We start from the raw sequence: 20,861 nt of genomic DNA on the forward strand, positions 1-20,861 counted from the left end.
CTTGCTCCACAGAGACTGTCGTATCTGCAGGAGCAACAGCTGCAATGGCCTTCCTTGGTGGATCTGGAAAATGGTTGATAAATAAAGTAATAAAGCTACATCCATGGAAGATCTGGTTTGTTTTCTGCTCTGCTTCCACATTGACACAGAAATAAAAAACCCCTTCTAGTCCCAGAGTGTATTCTATATATCTCATGTTTAGTATATACAAGTGCTACTGCCCATGCATGATATTGCCAGAGAAGCTAGTTCGACATCTCATCAAACTCTAGCTCATTTGTGTGAGCCCACCTTCAATGTTGACGTCTTCTGATGTCTTAGCTCACCATTCTCTGCTAAGGGAATTCCAGTGGCAATTTTTGAACGATCTGTTCTGTGTAAAAGCCTCACAAACCCAACAAAATTTGTGCAGTTACTCCTGGGATTTATCCTTAAAACAGATGCTTGGGAGGCAAAATTCTAAATTTTTTTTCTTTCCTTTTTCATTTCATATTTGGTAATTGTAAGTGGGGCTGATCCCACCCAATCTGGGTGAGTCTGCATTGCCTGTGTTTGTCTCAGCTAATGTTGCTGAGCTTCCTTTATCACCGATGGACAGAAATATGCATTTTTTGAAGGTGTGACTCATTTACTCCTAATGAAACCTGTAAAATGGGTCAGAAGTGTCTGTCCCTCTCCTACGGCCATAAAGGAAGTTCAGATATAAATATCTACATTGTCAATGTCCAAAGGTAGATTAGATGAGTCCTGGCTTTGATGGCTTTTGAAAATGCTACTTTCTTCAATACAAGGCATGACAGAGATCCCTGGGATACATCTGGGCAGTACAAAAGAAGACGAGCAACTTCCTCTGTGACACCTCTTGAAGTGATACCCAAGGGTCACAGTGCTGTAAACAGTCCAGGTTTTGCATGGACAGTGGAGGAGATGTAAAAATAGGTATGGAAAGCCTGACTTTCATATCCAACTGTTCTAAAAAGGATGGATATTGCACAATGTATTCAAGATGCAAATCAAGGTCAGTAAGTACTTCCCAACCAGAGACACATCTAAGCCATAACCCCACACTAAAACATCCCCGCTCCGAAATCTTACTAAGCTATTTAGATCTCAGTTTTACAGTTGGCCCTTGCATATCTTGGGTCAAAGCAGTAACCTTGATCTAGCTACACCTGAAGTTTAGATCTGGGTTCAAACTTTGGAAGCTTTGCTTATCTAAAAAGTTCATCTTTACCCAAGACCTGTTGCACACAAAAGGTTCCTTGAACAGTCAACAGCTTTGACCACTCCTAAAACACAGAGGTCATTTTTGGCAAATGGTAATGGCAAAGTACAGAAAGTATAGAGAAGAGGTGAAACTGCATTCCTTGGAAATAGAAGCAGCTAATGAACGTTAGAACTGGCATTCAAATGGCTTTTTGTACTGCAGGTGATTTTTTTCTGACTCCCCCTAACCAGAAACAGTAGGAAGAGGTGAGACATGTCACATAATAAAGAATCGACTTCTTGCAGAGAGCTTTGTAGTAAAACATATGTACACACCCTCATTAGCAAACTCTGCAGGTTTGAGACTGAGTTAACCAGCCACAAATAGACATGTATACACATTTTGGAAGGCAAACAGCTTCCAGACATCTTTTAAAGGTACCCACAAATAATACAAAGTAGACATAAACACTTCATATAGTGATATCTTTACATAGTGTCCTCATGGATACTATATATTCAGGAAGACATTGCTCATGTAGGTGATGCTATTCCATATTCCAGAGAGTAGAAAGCAAGCCCTTTTAAAATACTGAAAGGAGAGATGGACATGGCAAGCTCCAGTGCAGAACTGGGCCAAGAGCAAACCGAAATGGCTAGACCTGTTTTCAACCCTTCTCTTGGGCTACTAAGCTGTATAGTTTACAAAGCAGAGACAGCCATTCATAGCTCTTTACAGTACGATTTCTAGTGTCACATTGTAACTGCGAAATTACGGCACTCTCCCATGAAATTTCAATGGCCATAACAAAGCTTTATGTTGCAGATGATCAACACTCAAATATTTAGGAATATTAATAACAAAGACATTTCGCCTTCCCCTCCCCTTCCCACAGGGGACCGATCTGTCTTTTTACAACTAGGGGTTGATTCAGCCCTGTGCAAACCCTAACAAGCTCTTTTTTTTGTGTGTCTGTGGCAAGTATTTGACTGACATTTTGCTTAAAGAAGGGGAAAATCCCACTTCTTGCAGCATATTGCAGGGACCAGCAAACATATCCCTTTGCCTGTTGGACCAAATATATAATGATAACACGATGCGGGTGCTCCAGAGCTGACTCAGCTGTTACACGATCGCGTTGTGCCTGTGATACGCAATCCATCATTATGTTTAAAGTGCCTGCTTGATTAATATTCAGTATTTAATGTCAACACTGAGAAATCACAATTCAAATGTGTTACACTTCAGGAACTGCAAATACTGCTGCAGCGGTAATGGCCTGGGTTAGTTTCGTGAGATCTGTCAGATCAAGGGGAATTTCACGATTCAGAAATACCGGAATCTATGTATGGTATTAATTACCAGCTGTGACCTGGAGATAAAGGTCGTGTGTCACATTTAAAGAAACTAAATGTTAAATTCCCAAATGGCTATGATTCTTTCTTCTTCTCTATAAACAGTACCTCTATCCCTTAGCAGTGTAGCTTTGCCATCCATATTCACAATAACACTCTAATTGTGGTGTTACAGATATACATGGTATACTAGAACGGGGAAGTACTTTGGCTTAGATTGTTTTAAACATTTACTTCCCACGTGCATAGGTTTCATCTTAACCAACTTGATCAAGAAAATAAGAAAAAAATACCATGGCATTTTTTATCTCTTTTGGTCTCGTTCCCTCTTCTCATTTGATTTTTTTTCCCCATGGACAATTTTATCAAACAAATCTGCCTTTCCCCCTACTGTTTACTTAATGGTAACTCTCTTTGTAACCTTTGCTTCAGTACTACATACAACAGATCAAGCAATACCCATCAGAGCTACAGTTTGAGATTCAGGAACACTTAATGGCCAACAGACTCTTCCCTGGTGGAGAATGAGGATTCAAAGCAAACATTTGAGATTATTTTTACTTTCATTATTTTTGTTAAAAAAAGTTTGCACCTTGATGTGTCATGAATACCCCTTCTTGATCTTCCTTTGCCTTGTCAGACCTGGCCAGCACAAGCAGCTGAGATCTTTGCTCTATTTTCCCTGCATCTCTGTGCAACGCTTTTTTAAAAAGAGAATATACTATTATTTTTTTCTAATCCTTTCAGACTGCTGTAACATGATCAGGATTCTCCTGAATCTCTATGCATTCGATCTCTTCTCGTTCCTTCCTTTTGGCTCGTTTCTTTTTCTTGTGGTGCTTTTTGGAAGGTGGGAAAAAGGTTAGAAAGACGGGCAAAATAACAAAACAGTGCAGAAGTGTGCAACTGCCGGCAAGCAGCAAGCATTTGAACAGTGTGAAGGTCAAGTTTGAAGGCACAAAGAGAAGGGGGACCAACCCAATAAGAAAAGAAGAAACGTTCTGCAAAATGGCTGTCCCATGCTCTTGGAGTGAATTCTTTATACACTGAGTTCGGGTGTGCTCAGTAGCTAGTACAAATGTATAAAGCAGGGGTGCACAGTGATCTATGGCAAAATTCAAAGTGTAGATAAGGCACAGTATAGAAATGCAATCCATGTCTACATTCCATAAGGTCATCAAGCCAAGGACACCCAGTTCTATTGAGGTGACACTGAGAATTAACCAGAAATTTCCCAGAGGATGGATAACCAGGAAAAAGGTCAGTATTAACACCAGCAGGATGCCAAAACCAGAAATCAGGACAGGCATAGTTACTGATAAACCATAGTGGTCCATGAAAACAAAAGTAGGATTGAACACTATGAACTTGATGCTCTGTATAAGAGACAGTGGCCTTAGCTTCTCCAACAATTCTACCGCTTCCCTCTGTGTGTTTTCACTAGTCCTGGCAACCAGGTACAAACGAGAAGCAATTATGTTGTTCTCATCTCCAGCTTTGGAGAAAATGATGTCATTTTTGAAGTGCTGGAATTCTGGCTTTTTTAAAAAGGAGCTCTGGAGGATGCTGATAAAGTCACTTTTGTTGGTTGCACTGATGTTACCCACGCGAAGGTACTGGTAATACTGTTCAATCCAGGACACTGTATTGAACCCCTGGCTTAGTGTTTTTAGGTCTTCTTGCACCGTGCCATTCCAGTACTCCAGAGGTTCGTAAATGTAGAAACCTATCACTGGGCTGTAGTTGCTGAAATACTTTTGCTGTATGAGGGCATAGGAAACGCTTGGAGACTCACTGGCAAGAAGGTTGATAATGTTGGCTCCATCATTAATCTGTAAGCACCCCATAAAGGAGAAAGAGGCATAGATGAGATACAGTATCACCACAAATGGCTTGACATAGATGTTGGTAATCCACTCATTGTAATGCTCTCGGAGGAAATGCTGGATAAAGTGATGCTGGTACGGGTTGGTCTCATGATGAGAAGTATGCTGATGCCCGTCGTTCATCATGGTCTGGAACCACACAGGTTTCCGGTCCAGGTATTCTGCTGAAGGGATTTTACAGCAGAAGATGCTGTGGTAACGGTTCTGCTCCAACTGGCCAGCAAAGACCAGACAGGAGCCAAAGAAGGAGAAGATATAGAAGTAGTTTAACAGGATGGAGACACACATGTTCTGGCAAAAGACTTTTACAGCTTCAATGTTGGTGAAAGGGCTTGCACCCATGCCGAAGGCTATGAAATACAAAGAGCTTGTCATTGTGTAGGAGACCATGACATCTGAGTAGGCATCTGCTACTCTGTCCTTGAATGGCAGATTCTCTCTGGTTCGACGCCATCCTGAAAGAAGTTCAAACACTCCTTTTGTTCCATGACCTGAAATGAGAAAACAAAGTATATACATGTTCATGTATAAAGGGGGTGCCATTGTCCTCCAGGTTTTTCATCCTCCAGCAGTCAAAAAATTTTGTCAGCTAAGTTTTGTTACAATTTTGTCACTAGTTAAACAAACAGATAATTGTGAAGTGTCTGTCTAAAGCTACATATCAGAATTCATATGCAGGTGCTTAAATTAACAGCCTGATACTGTTGAACTCTGTGCTCAGAAATTAAGTGATGAAATACCCTTTAAAAGACACTCATTGATTTTAATGTTCATTGAGTTAGTTCCCAAACAGACTGCATATATAGGACAAAGGAGAACATGAAGTTGAGTTCAAGTCTGGGGTTCATTCTTGAGATTCCTTGTGGCATCCTACTACATCTTTCAAGGTTTTAGGGATTCAGTTTGAAACATTTACAAAAGCAAGTAACATCATCTTCCAGAGAATACAAAATAAAGGCATTATTTGAGAAATTAGTAGATCTGACTAAGAAAGGGACATATTGGTTCTTCATGCTGAACAAAGGAAAGAATACACTGCCATTAAGTACAAATAACCACAATAATTTGTATGATGGTTCTCTACCCACTGAGTGACATTGGAATTCCTCAGTGACAGTAAACAAGTTGCCACACTATATGAAAGCCGGCATGCTGGTGGTAATGATAGAGTCCAGTACTGGCTAAATCATTGGTTCATATTGTCTAGAAAACATATGGGTTGGTTTTTCATTATTCTGTCTCCTGTCTCTTTCTCTCTCTCAGCTAGCCATATCTCCTCCTGGTGAGAAGGAATTCCCTTAGCTCACACGAGAGGACATTCAGAAAAGTCAGATGTGGTCAGTGCTCCATTACAGGTCCTTACTTTACATTCCACCCTGAGAAGTATTTTAGGGGTATGATTTTTAATAAATTAAACCTTCATAGTCTTACTTTCATTTTGCTCATCACAGTCACAGACCAGGAAGTCTACAGCTATTAAACTTTGGGACAGAATTATAAAGTTGAAGCTAATCTTACTAGAAAAGGTGTAATAAGTAAAAGTTATTTATTATGTATACTTATTGATATAAATGTGTCAAATATATATATACACATATTCTTTTATTTCCCATTAGAGTATTTGAAGTTGGGGGGAAATATAAAATCTGACAATATAAAACATGTCCAAAAGAATGTGGCTTCCAAATAAAAAATTTAGTCAAAAATTAAAAATGGTTTTGGTTTGGGTTTGGATGAGAAAGTGGAAATTTCTCTGCACTTTGGATCAAGTCCTGGAAAAACTTCTGGAAAATATAAGGAAACACACTATTGAGCAGAGAAAACAGCAGAAGCGGATTGCAGATGCTCCTGCCTCTGTGTGCCTTTGCTCTCTGCAGCAGGAGAATTACATGCAACAAAGCATGCACGAAGGTAATTTTCTTGTAACAAAACCAGAAATATGACAACAGGATGTTTGCAAATAATCAAGTGTGTAACAGTGAACAAAAATTCTATTGAGTTTGTCTTTTGATTAAAATTATTTGGATTCATACAGCTGCTTATGTTGCCCAAAGCAGACTCCTGACAGCAATTCCGGAGAGGGAAAATTACAGGATAAAGTGTCAATTTCTGTGAATGTTACCTGTTTTACTGCAAATCGGTGTCCCCAGTGAAAAGTAAACATACAATATTATAGAAGTCTTCCAGTTAGCAAAAAACCTGTGTGGAAATGCTGCTCTCCTATGAATCAGCGTCTTGGTTCAGGAGGGACCTTAAATTCCCTAGTAGATTTAGGGTGAGTCTATTCAAGTTCTGAAGGCACAGCTGTCTTGTACACCGACACTTTTGGACATTGAGCAGGAAGAATTGGCTCCTTGGGCTGAATAAAGCTGCAGAATCCAGTGACTTGGATGCAGTTCTATATTATGCTTAATGCAAATGTGTAAAGTACCCTGCAGGGTGTGGACCAGGTTAGCTGGTCATCACTTCCAGTGTCAATGTCCTGGTAGGGCTTAATTGAATGGTATAGGAATCATAGAATAGTTTAGGTTAGAAAAGACCGTTAAGATCATTGAGTCCAACCATTAACCCAGCACTGCCAAGCCCACCACTAAACCATGTCCCTAAGCACCACAGCTACATGTCTTTTAAATACCTCCAGGGTTGGTGACTAAACCACCTTGCTTGACAGCCTGGTCCAGTGCTTGACAACCCTTTCAGTGAAGATGTTTTTGCTAATTTCCAATCTAAACATCCCCTGGTGCAACTTGAAGATGTTTCCTCTTGTCCTGTCACTTGTTATCTGGGAGAAGAGACTAACACCCACCTTGCTACAACATCCTCTCAGGGAGCTGTGGGGAGTGATAAGGTCCCCCTCGAGCCTCCTCTTCCCCAGGTTAAACACCCCCAGTTCCCTCAGCTGCTCCTCATCAGACTTGTGCTCCAGACCCCTCACCAGACCTGCTGCCCATCTCTGGACACACTCCAGCACCTCAGTGAGTGTGTTTCATTCTCTTTTGGGGACAGTTGAGTAAAATGATCTCCCTCAGATGTCTGTACCACTCCCTCCCCATCTACTAATTGATTTTGGATGGTTCTTTTCCAGACATTTTTGAGAAAGGTCTCTAATGTAGAACTTCACAACTTAAAACTTGTTCGAATGCCATATTTCCATAACACCGCTCTTTCCAAGCCAGCTCCTGACCTCATTCTTGCCCCGTCTGTTCCAACTTTAGGCACCCCTCTTCTTTCTCTTGTACTTGCTTTTCCCCCTTCTCTTATGAGGGAGGCTGAGGGGCTGAGTAGCAGCACAGGATTTCTGTTTCTATTGCTGGTGGCATTCCTCCCATCTCCCCATCCCGTCAAGCCTCTTCCATTGAGGACAGAGTGATCATACTGAGCAGAGATGCTGTTTTCCACCTCAGTCTCCTCTCTTCCACTTACTGTCCCACGTACCCTGGTGTGGTCTAAGACAAAGGGAATCCTTGGTCTACGGACCTCACATTGGAAGCACTAATTTAGTGTCTAGCTAGGACTTTGAGAACATCTTTCCTCTCTAACTTTTATCTTCTGCCTTTAACAACATGATGGGAGCCACATTGGGTCCTACTAAGAATTGCTCTACCTCTATCTAGTTGACCTGACAAAGTGCAGGGATAGATTTTCGAGAAGAAGGTGTTGGAGACAGGACACATATAGAGTAATTGTTTTCCATTTCAGCCTCTGAGGTGTTTGCCTTCTAGTCAAAAGGCTTGCCAAAACCAGAGGCTGCATTTGCGACATCATGTTTGCATGCACTGAGGGTCCTTTATTCATCCATTTCTGAATGCACCTCCTGCTACCAGGAGCTTTATAACTTTACTACTTGCTGAATGAAGAAAGGGCTTGCTTTTTTTTTTTTTTTTTTTTTTTTTTTTTGTTTCAGACTCTCAGTTAGTAAAACTTTATGGCTGAACTAATTAAAATGTGAATCTGTTGGCATGAACAGTGTCTTTAATAAAACTTGTTCCGTACATGTGTTCTTTGATCCTGGGATCTCCCATCTGAATAATACCAGTGCTTGTCACCCTGCGGGCACCTCTCCTTGACCACACATCTACAGTTAGGTGCATGTTCCCTTGGTGGCTGTCCAATATGCATGTGCTAATTTGCCATCTGAATGTTGCCAATAAAATAAAGAATAGAAATATAGAATGGCTTGGATTGGAAAGAACCTTAAAGATCATCTGGTTCCAACCCCCCTGCCATGGGCAGGGACACCTTCCACTAGAGCAGGTTGTTCAAAGACCCATCCAGCCTGGCCTTGAGCGCTGCCAGGGATGGGGCATCCACAGCTGCTCTGGGCAATCTGTGCTGTTGCCTCACCACCCTCACAGCAAAGGATTCTTTCTTAATATCTAATCTAAATCTACCTTCTTTCAGTTTAAAACCATTCCCCCATGTCCTATAGCTGAAGTTCTGCCTTCTACCTCCTCTGGGAGGTACTGATCTGGGATTTTTTCCTCTTTCCAGGTATCAATTTTCACTGAGTTTCTGGGATTGGAGTAGTCTCTGAGATCTTTATTCCTCTTCTAGATGTGACTGAAATGGGTCCATTGTTTCACAGGCTGTTGTTATACAGGCTGCAAACAGGGATGGACTGGTGGGTGGTGTAGGGGTTGGAGGATGTCTCAGGCATAGTAATCATGAGAGGACAGAGTTTTGGATTCTTGGAGCAGTAAGGAGAGGAGCCAGAAGAACCGCTACCTTGGGCTTCTAGAGGGCTGACTTTGGCCTGTTTATCTACTGTTTATCTCATTTGTCTCCCCACCTATAAGGTTATGTTCACAGCTGCATCTTTACCATGTTTTTGTTGCTATTGATTTTAGCATATCACATTCTCAGTGATGAGTACCTGGGTGCGTTTATCTTAGGGTAGGTATGTAATGACTAACAGAAAGGGGTTTTATTGTGAAACATGGTATGCAAAGACTAACCAAGAATATACACTCATGTGTATGCACAAAGATTGTTAATACTGCAAGTTAAAATACTGTAATTCAACTGTAGGCTTTTTTTTTTCCTAATAAAAAAAAAAAAGTAGTATCTTAAGGGAATAAAATACTGATGTTTGTAACTTCTTTGAGGATGAAAATTGACACTGACTTTCTTATGATTACTATTATTATTGTTATACAAACGTAAAATTGCCACTGCTGCCTGCTTTTACAGATAACTTCAGCTCTATCATAGAAATACAGGAATTGGGGAATAGAGTGCAGTAATTTCCTTGCTGCCACAAGAAGAAATATTTGCCTGACTGGTTTTCCCACATCATTACTCATACCAAGTTTTCCAGTCAACGTCTGTTATTCTTCCCAGATAAGAAGGTCTATTCCCCTTTCCCAAATAGGACACAAGTCTATTTTTTTTCTGAACATGTTCTGACATTTCTGATGATTCAGACAGCACAGTCACTCTATAAAATTCTATTCCTTCAGCTTCATCACTGATGTCACTGACAACATTGACAGTGGAGTTAAGTTCACTGTGCAGTGAAGGTTCACAGGGTCTTTGGCTCTGGGTCAAAACTGACAAATTTCTCTTGGTACTAACATGACATGACTGAAGTACAGCAATTTTTTATTTGCCAGACAGGCAATGGCCTATGACTATTTAAGAAAAAAGAGATGACACAAAATTATTATTCCATTACATGTGAGGTTAGGAGAGCAAATAAGGGAGGATGCAGAGAGGGTGGAAATATATAATGCTTTTTCTGCCTCAAATTTCAAAATAAAAGGTTAGTTATGACTAGGTATTTAAAATAAGTTTGAAAAGGATAGGGATAGAAATGAGAAGAGTAAAATAACAGATTAAAGACCACTTGATTCAGGTAAATTTATTCACCTGATATAATATGGAAGAGTCTGGAGAAATGAATCAATTAAAAGCTAAGCAAAGCAATCTGTGAACTACAAGCAGTCACCTCAGAGAATGAATGTAGATGGGATGGTCCAAGAAAAATGGACACAGAAAGCACAGTATCTGTTTTCACAGGCAGTGTTCCCCAGGGCTCAGCACTGGGGCCAGTCTTGTGTAATATCTTTATTGATGATCTGAACAAGGGGATTGAGTGCACCCTCAGTCAGTTTGCAGTCAACACCGAGTTGGACAGGAGTGTATATCTGCTGGAGGGTAGGAAGGCTCTGCAGAGGGATCTGGGCAGGCCGGATCCATGGGCTGAAGCCAACTGTATGAGGTTCAACCAGGGTCAGTGCCGGGTCCTGCCCCTGGGTCACAGCAACCCCAGGCAGCGCTACAGGCTGGGGGCAGGGGGCTGGGAAGGTGCCTGGTGGGAAAGGGCCTGGGGGTGCTGGTCAGCAGCCGGCTGGGCATGAGCCAGCTGTGTGCCCAGGTGGCCCAGGTGGCCATCAGCATCCTGGCTGGTATCCGAAAGAGTGTGGCCATCAGGAGCAGGGCAGTGCCCGTCCCCCTGCGCTGGGCACCGGTGAGGCCGCCCCTGGACCCCTGTGTTCAGCTTTGGGCCCCTCACTGCAGGGGGACGTGGAGGGGCTGGAGCGTGTCCAGAGCCGGGCAGGGGGCTGGGGCAGGGGCTGGGGCACAGGGCTGATGAGGAGCGGCTGAGGGACCTGGGGGGGGTTCAGCCTGGGGAAGAGGAGGCTCAGGTGGGACCTGATCGCTCTCTACACCTACCTGAGAGGGGATTGTAGGCAGGGCGTTGGTCTCTTCTCTAAGCAAGAAGTGATAGCACAAGAGGAAATGTCCTCACGTTTTAACGGTGTAGGTTTAGTTTGGATAATATGAAAAATGTCTTCACTGAAAGGGTTGTCAAGCACTGGACCAGGCTGCCCAGCGAGGTGGTTGGTATTTAAAAGACATGTAGCTGTGGCACTTAGAGACATGGTTTAGTGATGGACTTGGCAGTGCTGACTTAATGGTTGGACTTAATGATCTCAAAAGTCTTTTCCAACCTAAATGATTCTACCTTCAATAAGAAGAGAGAAGACAACCTGCAGAATTCAATGTCCATCAGCTTAGTTCCTATCTCAAAAGATAACAGAATAAGTAATTGCCAATCCATTTACCATCACTGAGAGGATAGGAAGGTGATCATAAAAATCTGATATAGATTGATCAAAAACAAATAATCTCAAGTTGATCTAATTTCTTGCTTTGAAAAGTAAGTAGTTTAATGGGAAGAAGGGGAAGGCAGCAGGCTATCTATCTCAGTAAGGCTTTTAATATCTCTACTGGATTTAGCTAGTTTTTTAATTCTATTGTACTTAGTATTCTGATAAGCAAATTAAGGGAATATTAGCTAGAGGAAAATGTGGGGTGGGGAATATGTATTCAACTGGTTGAATGTGTGCACATAATAGAGTTGTTTCCAGTAAGCTATCAATTTTCATAGGGACATTTTAAGAGAGGTTGCATCAAAGGTTCATCTTTGGATCTGGTTCATTTTGATATTGTCCATTAATGATATGGACACTTGTGGAATTTGTGTGCGAGGCTAAACTGTGGAGTTCAAGCCCTCCGTAGAGCAAGACTTTAAATTTGGAGAAGCAGTCAGAAATCAATCAGATGAAATTTAATGAAGATAAATGCAAGACACTTTGTGTTAGGAAATCAAATTAAAGAAATGCATGATAAGGAATAAGGGGTGAAGGAGAAGTGAGACAAAAGATTGTTTAGAGGATATGGGTAACTTCAAAGGGAGTAAGTAAAAAATATTCTGTTACAACATGTAAAAAGCTGAATTAGCAGAAATAACATGAAAATTTGGAGGCAACAATTTTGCTTACTCTAGTGTGATGGAGGCATAAACTGCAGCACTGTTTTTTTTTGAAATTTTTGTAGAATCTTAGAATGATTTGGGTTGGAAGGGACCTTTAAAGACCATATAGTTTCACCCCCCACCCCACCCTGCTGCTGTGGACAGAAACATAAAAAAATATATATTGGAAAACTTAGGGTGAACACCTTGGGGAATTAAAGCAGCAAACAATAGCCTGTTTGTGAAATACGAAAAGCACAAAGAAAAGCTGAGTGAGTTGGCATTTTCCCCCATATAGACTGGAATGCCAATGAGGGCTCAATAACATTCAGCATGAAAAAAGTTATTATGAAAAGGACAGCAATCAATTCTTTCTCATTTCTACTGGGAGGAGGACAAGGAATCATTGGTTTCATTTGCAGAAAAAAACACATTTAGGTTAGATATCAGAAAAAAACAAAGCTTTCCTCTAAGGTTCCTTAAATATTGGAACACACTGTCTAAGGAGGTCATAAAGTCTTATTTATTGCAAGTCTAAAGGTTATATTAATAAATGTTAATGGAAGTGCTAGGTTAGTCCGGTCTTAGTGCAGTGAGGTGGATCCTATGCAGATTCCTGAGGTCTCTTACTTTTGTACCATCGTACCTAACTTTGACTTAAGATGCTTAAGATTACTTAAGCATGAAAGAAAACCAGTCTGCCTTCTGTTTTGTCTTAACCAAAGCACGCCTGTTCAGCGTTTATCTGTTGTTTCCACCACATCCTATCAACTTCTTGGGATAGGAATTTGTTCTGCATTTATCACTCACCATAGTGTCCACAGAGACCCTAGGCTGAAGTCGCTAGGTGCTGCTGGAAGGAGGGTCTGGCTACTGCTGGGTTTGTGAACTTTCTAGGAAGGAAGACCAGCATGACTCTGTACTTTTTTGGGTCAAGATATAAAGAGGAGGGTTTGCTGTTCAAACATTCAGTGTGATGTTATCCTTGTTGTCTATGCTATATCTCCAATTAAGAAAAACAACAACTTAGAAGCAAGTGCCATAGCATGACTTTACTCAACATTTCTGCACTAAGAAACCCTATACTAAGAAACCCTGTACTATATTCAGTTTTCACTAACAGCCACATCTGTGATCTTATAACATATAAAGAAGATGCAAGGTCAGCTTTCTTTTAAATCATAATGATGGGCAGTAAGTGTATTTTTACATTGAAATTCTTTGCTGTGAATCTAGTGGAAATAACATTTCCATTATTTTATGTATAAAAACAACCTATAACTCCTTGAGGGGGTAATCACATTTTTGTTCACCTGGGAATAGACAGAGCACATGGAGATTTTTTTTTCTTCTTTAGCACCAGAAAGGCCAATTTATCTCCTGGAAAAACTGTGCTTGTTCTGTCTAATCAATGCCCCATGATAACAGGGGCCGCAGCCATTAGTAGCGTATTGACATGACCTATTCTCTGTCTGATTAAATGTTTTAACACACTACAGTTTATTTAGGTGAAACTTAACAGCCCGCAGTATTCAGAAAGTGAGGCTGTGATCTAATATTCTCTTCTGGCCTTAAAATTTATGAAACTGAACTTATTAAGGTTTATTGATTTGAAAATACACCCTGTTTTAGATAGGCTTACGCAATCACTTTTTGACAGAGGAGGAACTTTGCATCTCACCAACAGTGCCATGTAGGATGCATTTGTTCTGCTTAATCACTACTATTAGTATCCCCGCTTACATTTAGAAAAATGAAGCATAGAGATTAAGCAAATTAATCACTGTCGTCAAGGACCATCCACATCTCAGAAGAGAAGCAGCAATAGAATGATTAAACTACTTCTTCATGAAGAGTTAGTAAATCCTTGGTGTCCTTGATGCAGAAGGCAAAGAGGATTTGAAGAGTGGTGATACCTTGGGCAGCATTAGGATATACAAGGAAATGTGTACCTTAGTTCCGTAAAGGTAAATCCCAGCAAAGTGTGTCTGGGTAAGAAGTTGACCTTGACTACAAGGCTGAGTACAGCTTCCCACCTTGGTTCAGGATGAAGGGAAGATAGAATATATTTTTTAAAACTAACTTAAATTATAGATAGGAAAAGAATGGTTTTAATTTTATATTCTCTAGGTACCTGCAAAATGACTGTAATTAAATGGTTTGCATACTTGGATCATTGACCATTTCTTCTTTATTTAGTTTTCCCTGAGCTGGTGTGCTGTTTTAGTGGTAACTAGGGTAACTGAAGGCATCTGATGAGGCAGATGAGGGACTAAATCACTCTCACAGTGGTCAGTGGTTTACTTTTTCTCCTGAACCTCAGTGCAAGTGAAGTAGGACCTCATCCTACTAGTAAGATTCCTGGGATGGTTCAGGATTTGGGGATAGAGGGTCTAACTGTGGAAGCTGTGCACTCTTGACTAGCTTTGTCCAAAGGGAGGAGTTTCCTTGAGCCATAGGGATTATCAGTGATATTACAGTATTTACATCTTCTGAATGTCACAGAGCTTACAGCAAGGAATATGTAAAGTCCAGCCAAAATCTGCTGATGAATCTCCTGCAGAAATTTTGTTTTCATTAAACACATGATTCTTTATCTCATTTGATACACAGCATTTTGTGACATTAAAAAGCATCTAAGCAGAAAAATTAAATCATTTCTAGGTACATTCTGCTTGTGATGCCACAGCATACACATTTTTTTCGTGAAACAGATTTATGCAGACATGCTGACAGAGGGGTTTACACCCTGCTGTGATGTTTCACCTTGAAAAGTATGTGGGTTATTTTAAGTAACAGATCACTATCATAATCAATTGGCTAATTTACAGAGCTGGGTTTTGTAGCAGGAGTGTTTAACCAAGTGCAATGAAACCTCAGCCAGGTGAACCACATGCTTTTAGTGACAAGGACCTTAGGGAAATCTCCAGTGCTACACAAGGGATTTTGATATTGCTAGATTTTAGCCCTTTGGACAAGCACAGCAAATACACTTAAAGCTATCACAAGTACCATAAACTAAGTCAGTGATGCTTAATAGATATTTTAATTTCATTAAAAATATTTCTGCCAGCCTATGGCCACTTTGCAGGCCTGAACACATTAGTGACCTTCAGCCCTCAAGTTTTGGTGTATCCCCATTACAATGTGAACCCCGTTAAAAAAGTAGTGCATCATGAGGCATTTCTGTTAAACACACAGACTATGGCCGTTGCCTTCATGTGTGCTCCAAATGGTTGCATTTATTTCTGCTTGCATAAACACTTTGAAAGCCTTTTAAATAATTCTGGGAATTACTGATGAGACCAAAACATAAAAATGTTAGTCTCCGCATGGGTGTTTTGGTGGAGCCTGGCAGACAGCAACCCTGTCAGCGTCTGAGGCTGAAAAGCAGTGAGGAAAGAGGCAAACATTTGATTCTGTCTGGTGTTTGCTGTATAATGGCAATTCAGAAGAGCTCAGAATCAGCCTAACACTGCTCCCATAAAATATTGCCAATTTTTCAACCACAGCCAGCTGACCTCCCTGAAGTCACTACAGCAGGAGACATTGACTACTTTAGCCTAAGGTAACCTATCTGCATGACTCTCCCAAAGAAACACCCTTCTCTCCACCTAGAAAGAGGTGGATTCTAGATGCTAGAAAGGGACTGAGACTTTTAGCCAAGGAACCTGACTTTTTGACTGCTAAAATTACATGAGATTAATCCCATCTTCTGTCTGCATCATGTTTTCTTAAATCTTTCCGTTGCAGAAAGAAGTGTATATAGAAACATAAGCCTGCAGAAGAAGAAAATGGTGTAACGATGTAGCAGTCATAGCAGAGTCCCTCTGTTAATTTTCCTTCCAAGATTCTAAGGAACGTCAATCTGTAAATTACATTAATGCCAGTCTCTTGGAAATATCGATGAAAAGCGACAGTTCACTTGCTCTGTTGGTCTCCTTTCTTTTATGTACTCTCTTCAGTTAACCAGCTCCACTGTCCTTGACAGCTCCCTCACTCTACATTTTCCCGTTCACCTCAAAATAAATGTTGTCCCAAACAACATACAGCAGCCCAGACATGAACATGAGCAAGCAATTATGGGAACCAGGCTAAATTGCATGGTCATCATTTACTTACATGACACATCCCTTCAGCACATCCTCACTCTTTCATCAGTTTCTGTTTCTCATTTTGCAGACTCTCCAAGGCAAACAGTTACCCCTGTTTGCACAGAGACCAGCATAATGACACCTTGATCTTGATTTGAATTAAGAATAATTAATTCTAGCATGAATTTGGCATGTCTGATTTTGAATCTTATCCAGTTTGATATTGACATGGACTTTCTAGAGCTTCACTTATAGCACCCCTGGGTAGAAGCCCAGGTGAGCACTGGAGATGAGCCAAAGACCTGCTAGTCTAGACACAAACATATTTCTAAGCGAACCGTAGTGACACCGCTTTGTATTCAAGGTTTGTTTGCTAGAGTTCATTTTAAGGTCAAATCTTGCAATGTTCATGCCTAGAAGCTCCTCTTCTTCTTGTTAGAAGGAACTGAAATATTAAATAGCAGTTCCCCCCCCCCCCCCCCCCCCCCGCCCGCAATGCATTGAAACAGAGCTGAACATGGAGAATGCTTCAACGGATGTGATTACTCATCAGGCTGTACACCTCATTATGTGAGATTTATGTTTGAGCTAACATATACTGCTTGCAAATTGTATATAATGTTGGAATCCTGCTTAGTTTTCTGCTGTGCTTAGCAATGAATTAAAATGCTTTTTGCTGTTTCTCATCTAAGCGTTTTAATGAACATTGTAAACAAGGATTGCACATATGGAAATTGCTATTCATTGATAGGAGTTTAAGTGACATATAGAAGACGAGAATGAATTTAAATCAAGCTATTAATGAATGTATTATGTAATCATTTATGCTAAAAGCATAGGATGGATTTGTGACACTGATCAGAACACTTTGTTTATCACCTGGATTTGATAATCCAGTAACATCTGAAAGAAAATCAGATGAATAAGGGACTAGTGAGTCTCAAGAAAGGAAAATGCTTTGATCAAATGTGGATCCTGGCATCCAGAAAAAATAATCTATACTTGAATCATTACAGAAACGGTAAGTTTGGTCATTTGCTACTTTCTGGCAGAGGATAAATAGTTGGAGAAGCAACTAAAAGGTGTGAAAGAATACATGTCTGAAAAATTACTGGTGCATTTGTAAGCTGGAGCAAAATAAAAGAGTGCATGAGCATTTGAAGAAAATGGGACAAGTTTCTGGAGTTACCCATGAGGGAAGTGTACAACATTTTCAGTAGTGGGACACACTTTTACCTCTCAGTGACAAGATGCATTTGTCTGCCCAGTCTGAAGTTTCATCTGCAGGATGCGAGAGTGTAACAAGCAATATGCAGGAAAAAGTTCCCCCTTCCCATTCCCCAGTGAAGTCAGTCATCTGACCAGCCAACATCCCCTTGCTTGAACAGCTGGAAACTCTCCTGGACAAAGCTTTGTGGGGATTTATCTCCCTTTGAAAGGGATATAGTCTCTCTGATAGCGGCTATTTCTCATACACCCCCAAATGCTAATGGGGCACGATCCTTTCACACTGGTTGAAGATCTGGTCCTGTGGTTACCTCGGTTTGTCGGGTTTGTAATACATTAAAGAGCACGAGTACTGCATCTTGGCTGAAGTAGTTCATTTTCCATTGCTACCCCAGGGCCAGGTTGTAGCTGACAAAAGCAGGGCTAACTTCTATCTCAGCAATTATGCAGGTCAAGTCCATTCTTTCTCTGATAATTTCTATCTGGAAATTACTCCAACCAGTGCCACCGTGGTGCAGAGCATAGCATGCTTGGCCACTAGGGGTTTCCATCTAACCTACTTGATGTAAAAACACCCCTTTTCTGCAGCGAGGAGATAGCTCCAGACCAAAGGGAATGAACCTATCTGCTGGCAGGGTGATATTTTTAACAGTCTTGTTAGTGCAGGATTTGCTGACACTTGTTTACTTCTGAAAAGGGATGGGGAAGCAGAGCAGGAGACAACGTTAGCCTTTCGCTTCTGTTTGCTGGGAGTGCAGGAAATACGAGGGACTGACTCAGCAATTTGAAAAATAGGTATTGAATCTTCCTTTCCCATCCCCAAAAGCCCAGGTTCTGCATTGCATAAGAAGGTGGAGGAAGGCTGCTCTGCTGCCCTTGCCAAGCCCCGGACGGCGCTCGGGCAGGAGGCGTTCAGTGCACTGCAGTGCTGGGCTGCCCGCGCCCCGCTGCAGCACCACGGCGCTGCCTCAGCTCATCCCACCGGTGGGACCGCTCAGGTGGGGCTGCATCCTCCCGTCTGGCTGCAAGGCCCAGGCAGCTGCCAAGCAGCTGATGCAGCGCTGTGGCTGCTGCCCTATGCTGCAATCCACAAGCTGTGGCTGCTCACACAGTACCGCCCTGGGGGAGCAACAGCCCTCTCCCATATTCCCAGCTTGTCCCCCTGAATTTATCCTGGGGATCACAGGTTGAAGATCCAGGGTGAGTAGGTTACATACATACCATTTATCAAACAGCAGTGCCAGGGAATGCTGTGGATGCAGGAAATCATTCACCCAAGATGCCAAATGGTTATAATGGTCTCTGCATGGGCAAAAGCCTGTCCTTGGACCAAAGTTTCATCTCATTAGACAAAGAGTGAAAAACAAAATGAACCAGAGAGAAGAAAGGACTTCTCCAAAAGACTGGAATAAAAGCCTGCTCCTTACGTTTCATTATGCAGCTCTACTGAAAAATTACAACTGCAACATATTGATGCTATGCTTGCTGCTCCACGACCCTCAGCTAGGCTCATCAAAATTGTTCAAAAACCTGTGACACTAATACGGACCATTCAGGCAGTTAGGAGGACTTGCATATGTTCGTGGAGGAAAGCTGCATGGAAAGGGTCATTAAAGTCACAGACAACACATTTGGAGGTGGAAGCCAGTGAGCCAAGAAGCAGCTAGAGCCTGGGGGAGTGTTTGGGAAAGCATGACTTTACACATGACCTGTTGAAATCCTCATATTTAAAGCACTTGCCATTGGCTACAATCAGAGATAGGATGCTCAGCTAGATAAACCCTTTAGCCTGAATCAGTCTGAATGCTTTTATGTCCCTATGTATTCATGGGGCTGATCGCATTGAAGTCCATATGCAAGTGGAGAATGAATTAAAGCTGTGCAACTCTTCCAGCTCTTAATTCTGGCATTTAAGTTTTTGACTTTACTAATTTAATCTTATAGTAACACCATTTACAAACCTGTCTTTGCGTTGATACAAAACTTGCCTCATTCACTGCATGGTCTCAGATCCTATTTACCTTCACCATTTGTACACAGCACTGATTACAAATTGATTATTTTGCCATGGGTTGACACAGCAGCGCATGCGTTAGTCCCCACAGGCACTACATGCATTAATGAATATCATGACCTCTGTGAGATTGTTATGGGTATTACACAAATTTTATGGCAGAGAAATTGAGGCAAAAAGAAAACTAATTTTAAAATATCACCAAGATTCAGCAATGAGAGCTCAGCATTGACCAGGCCTTGCTGTTCTCATGTAACACAGGAATTGTATGGCAATTTGTATGCTTAAAGCCTGATATCAACCAATATATGCATATATCACACTTTGGGGATTCATACCTTGGGTGTTAGGCCAAGACACAGAAGAAGCAAGCAATGCAAACTAATAGGCGCCTGCTAAAATATGTTGCTTTCCAAATTTTGAAGATAGCACATCTTTTTCTGCAAGTCCTAGACTGCTTTCCTTGCTGCTTTTCAACCTTTTCAGGAGACAGGGCTACCACAACAACTGCCTCCTTCCTTGTGTGGCTCTGATCCCCCTGGATCACTGGCCAGAGGACCCCGTGAAGAGATTTGAGCAACAACATCTTTCCCAGTTTTGTGGTGCATGGCCTCATCTTCAAGCTGCTTCTCATAAAACCTGATGAAACGGTTGTAAATAAAGCCCAAGATGAATTTTCTTTTCATGGCAAAACTCCCACAGACATCTGATATGCCCAGTGTTGGCATGAGAAATATGAGTGGGCTGGCTTGTGCGGGACTTAAAAAAAGCCTTTCCCTGTTAGCAGCACTTAGCAGCTCATTAATGTATCTGAAACCTGACCTTTAGCAGCCTGTCCCAGAGGGGTATAATTAAGCTTTTCACTCAATTATTATGCTGGCTAAACTCACCATAGTCTCAAAAAAAAAAAAAAAATGAGAAACCTTTCTGGTTTGGGGGGGGGTGGTATCCTTTTTGCTAAGGATACCAGAAGCGGTGAGCCAGCTGGCTGGCCACCCTTTTCCCATTATTATTTTGAATATCTGTAATTTCAGATGTGAATAGTTTTGAACATGAAATTAGTCTGAATGTGTACTTTCCTAATACCTCCAGGACAGCTGGATAGGCAGTGCTTTCTCTACAGAGGGATGACAGATGACAGAGGTCATTGGAGATTCTTAATCTGTATCCATTCTAATGAATTAAATATTTCTAGTATTAATTTTCTGTCATGGAGGGCAGCTGATGCAATGTAAGTATCACTATGCTATTTTACTCCTTTAGCCTCCGAAATAGAATGCCCACCTCGAAACCCTAATTTGCCCCTGGGAATTATTTGG

At 41.4% G+C, this 20,861-nt stretch overlaps 1 protein-coding gene across 2 annotated transcripts in view; it reads right to left on the reverse strand.

Annotated features, from left to right (window-relative positions):
* Positions 1–3,305: 3,305 nt before the first annotated feature.
* The window catches only part of PTCHD4 (patched domain containing 4), a 92,725-nt gene continuing 75,169 nt past the window's right edge, over positions 3,306–20,861 (reverse strand). For both annotated transcript variants that reach the window (XM_056344035.1, XM_056344034.1), the window contains exon 3: positions 3,306–4,939. In XM_056344035.1, coding sequence (XP_056200010.1) covers positions 3,306–4,939 — 1,634 coding nt within the window. The remainder of the gene's footprint in view (positions 4,940–20,861) is intronic.

Source organism: Falco biarmicus, chromosome 6 (assembly GCF_023638135.1).
Source record: "Falco biarmicus isolate bFalBia1 chromosome 6, bFalBia1.pri, whole genome shotgun sequence".
NCBI classification, from domain to species: Eukaryota; Metazoa; Chordata; class Aves; order Falconiformes; family Falconidae; genus Falco; species Falco biarmicus.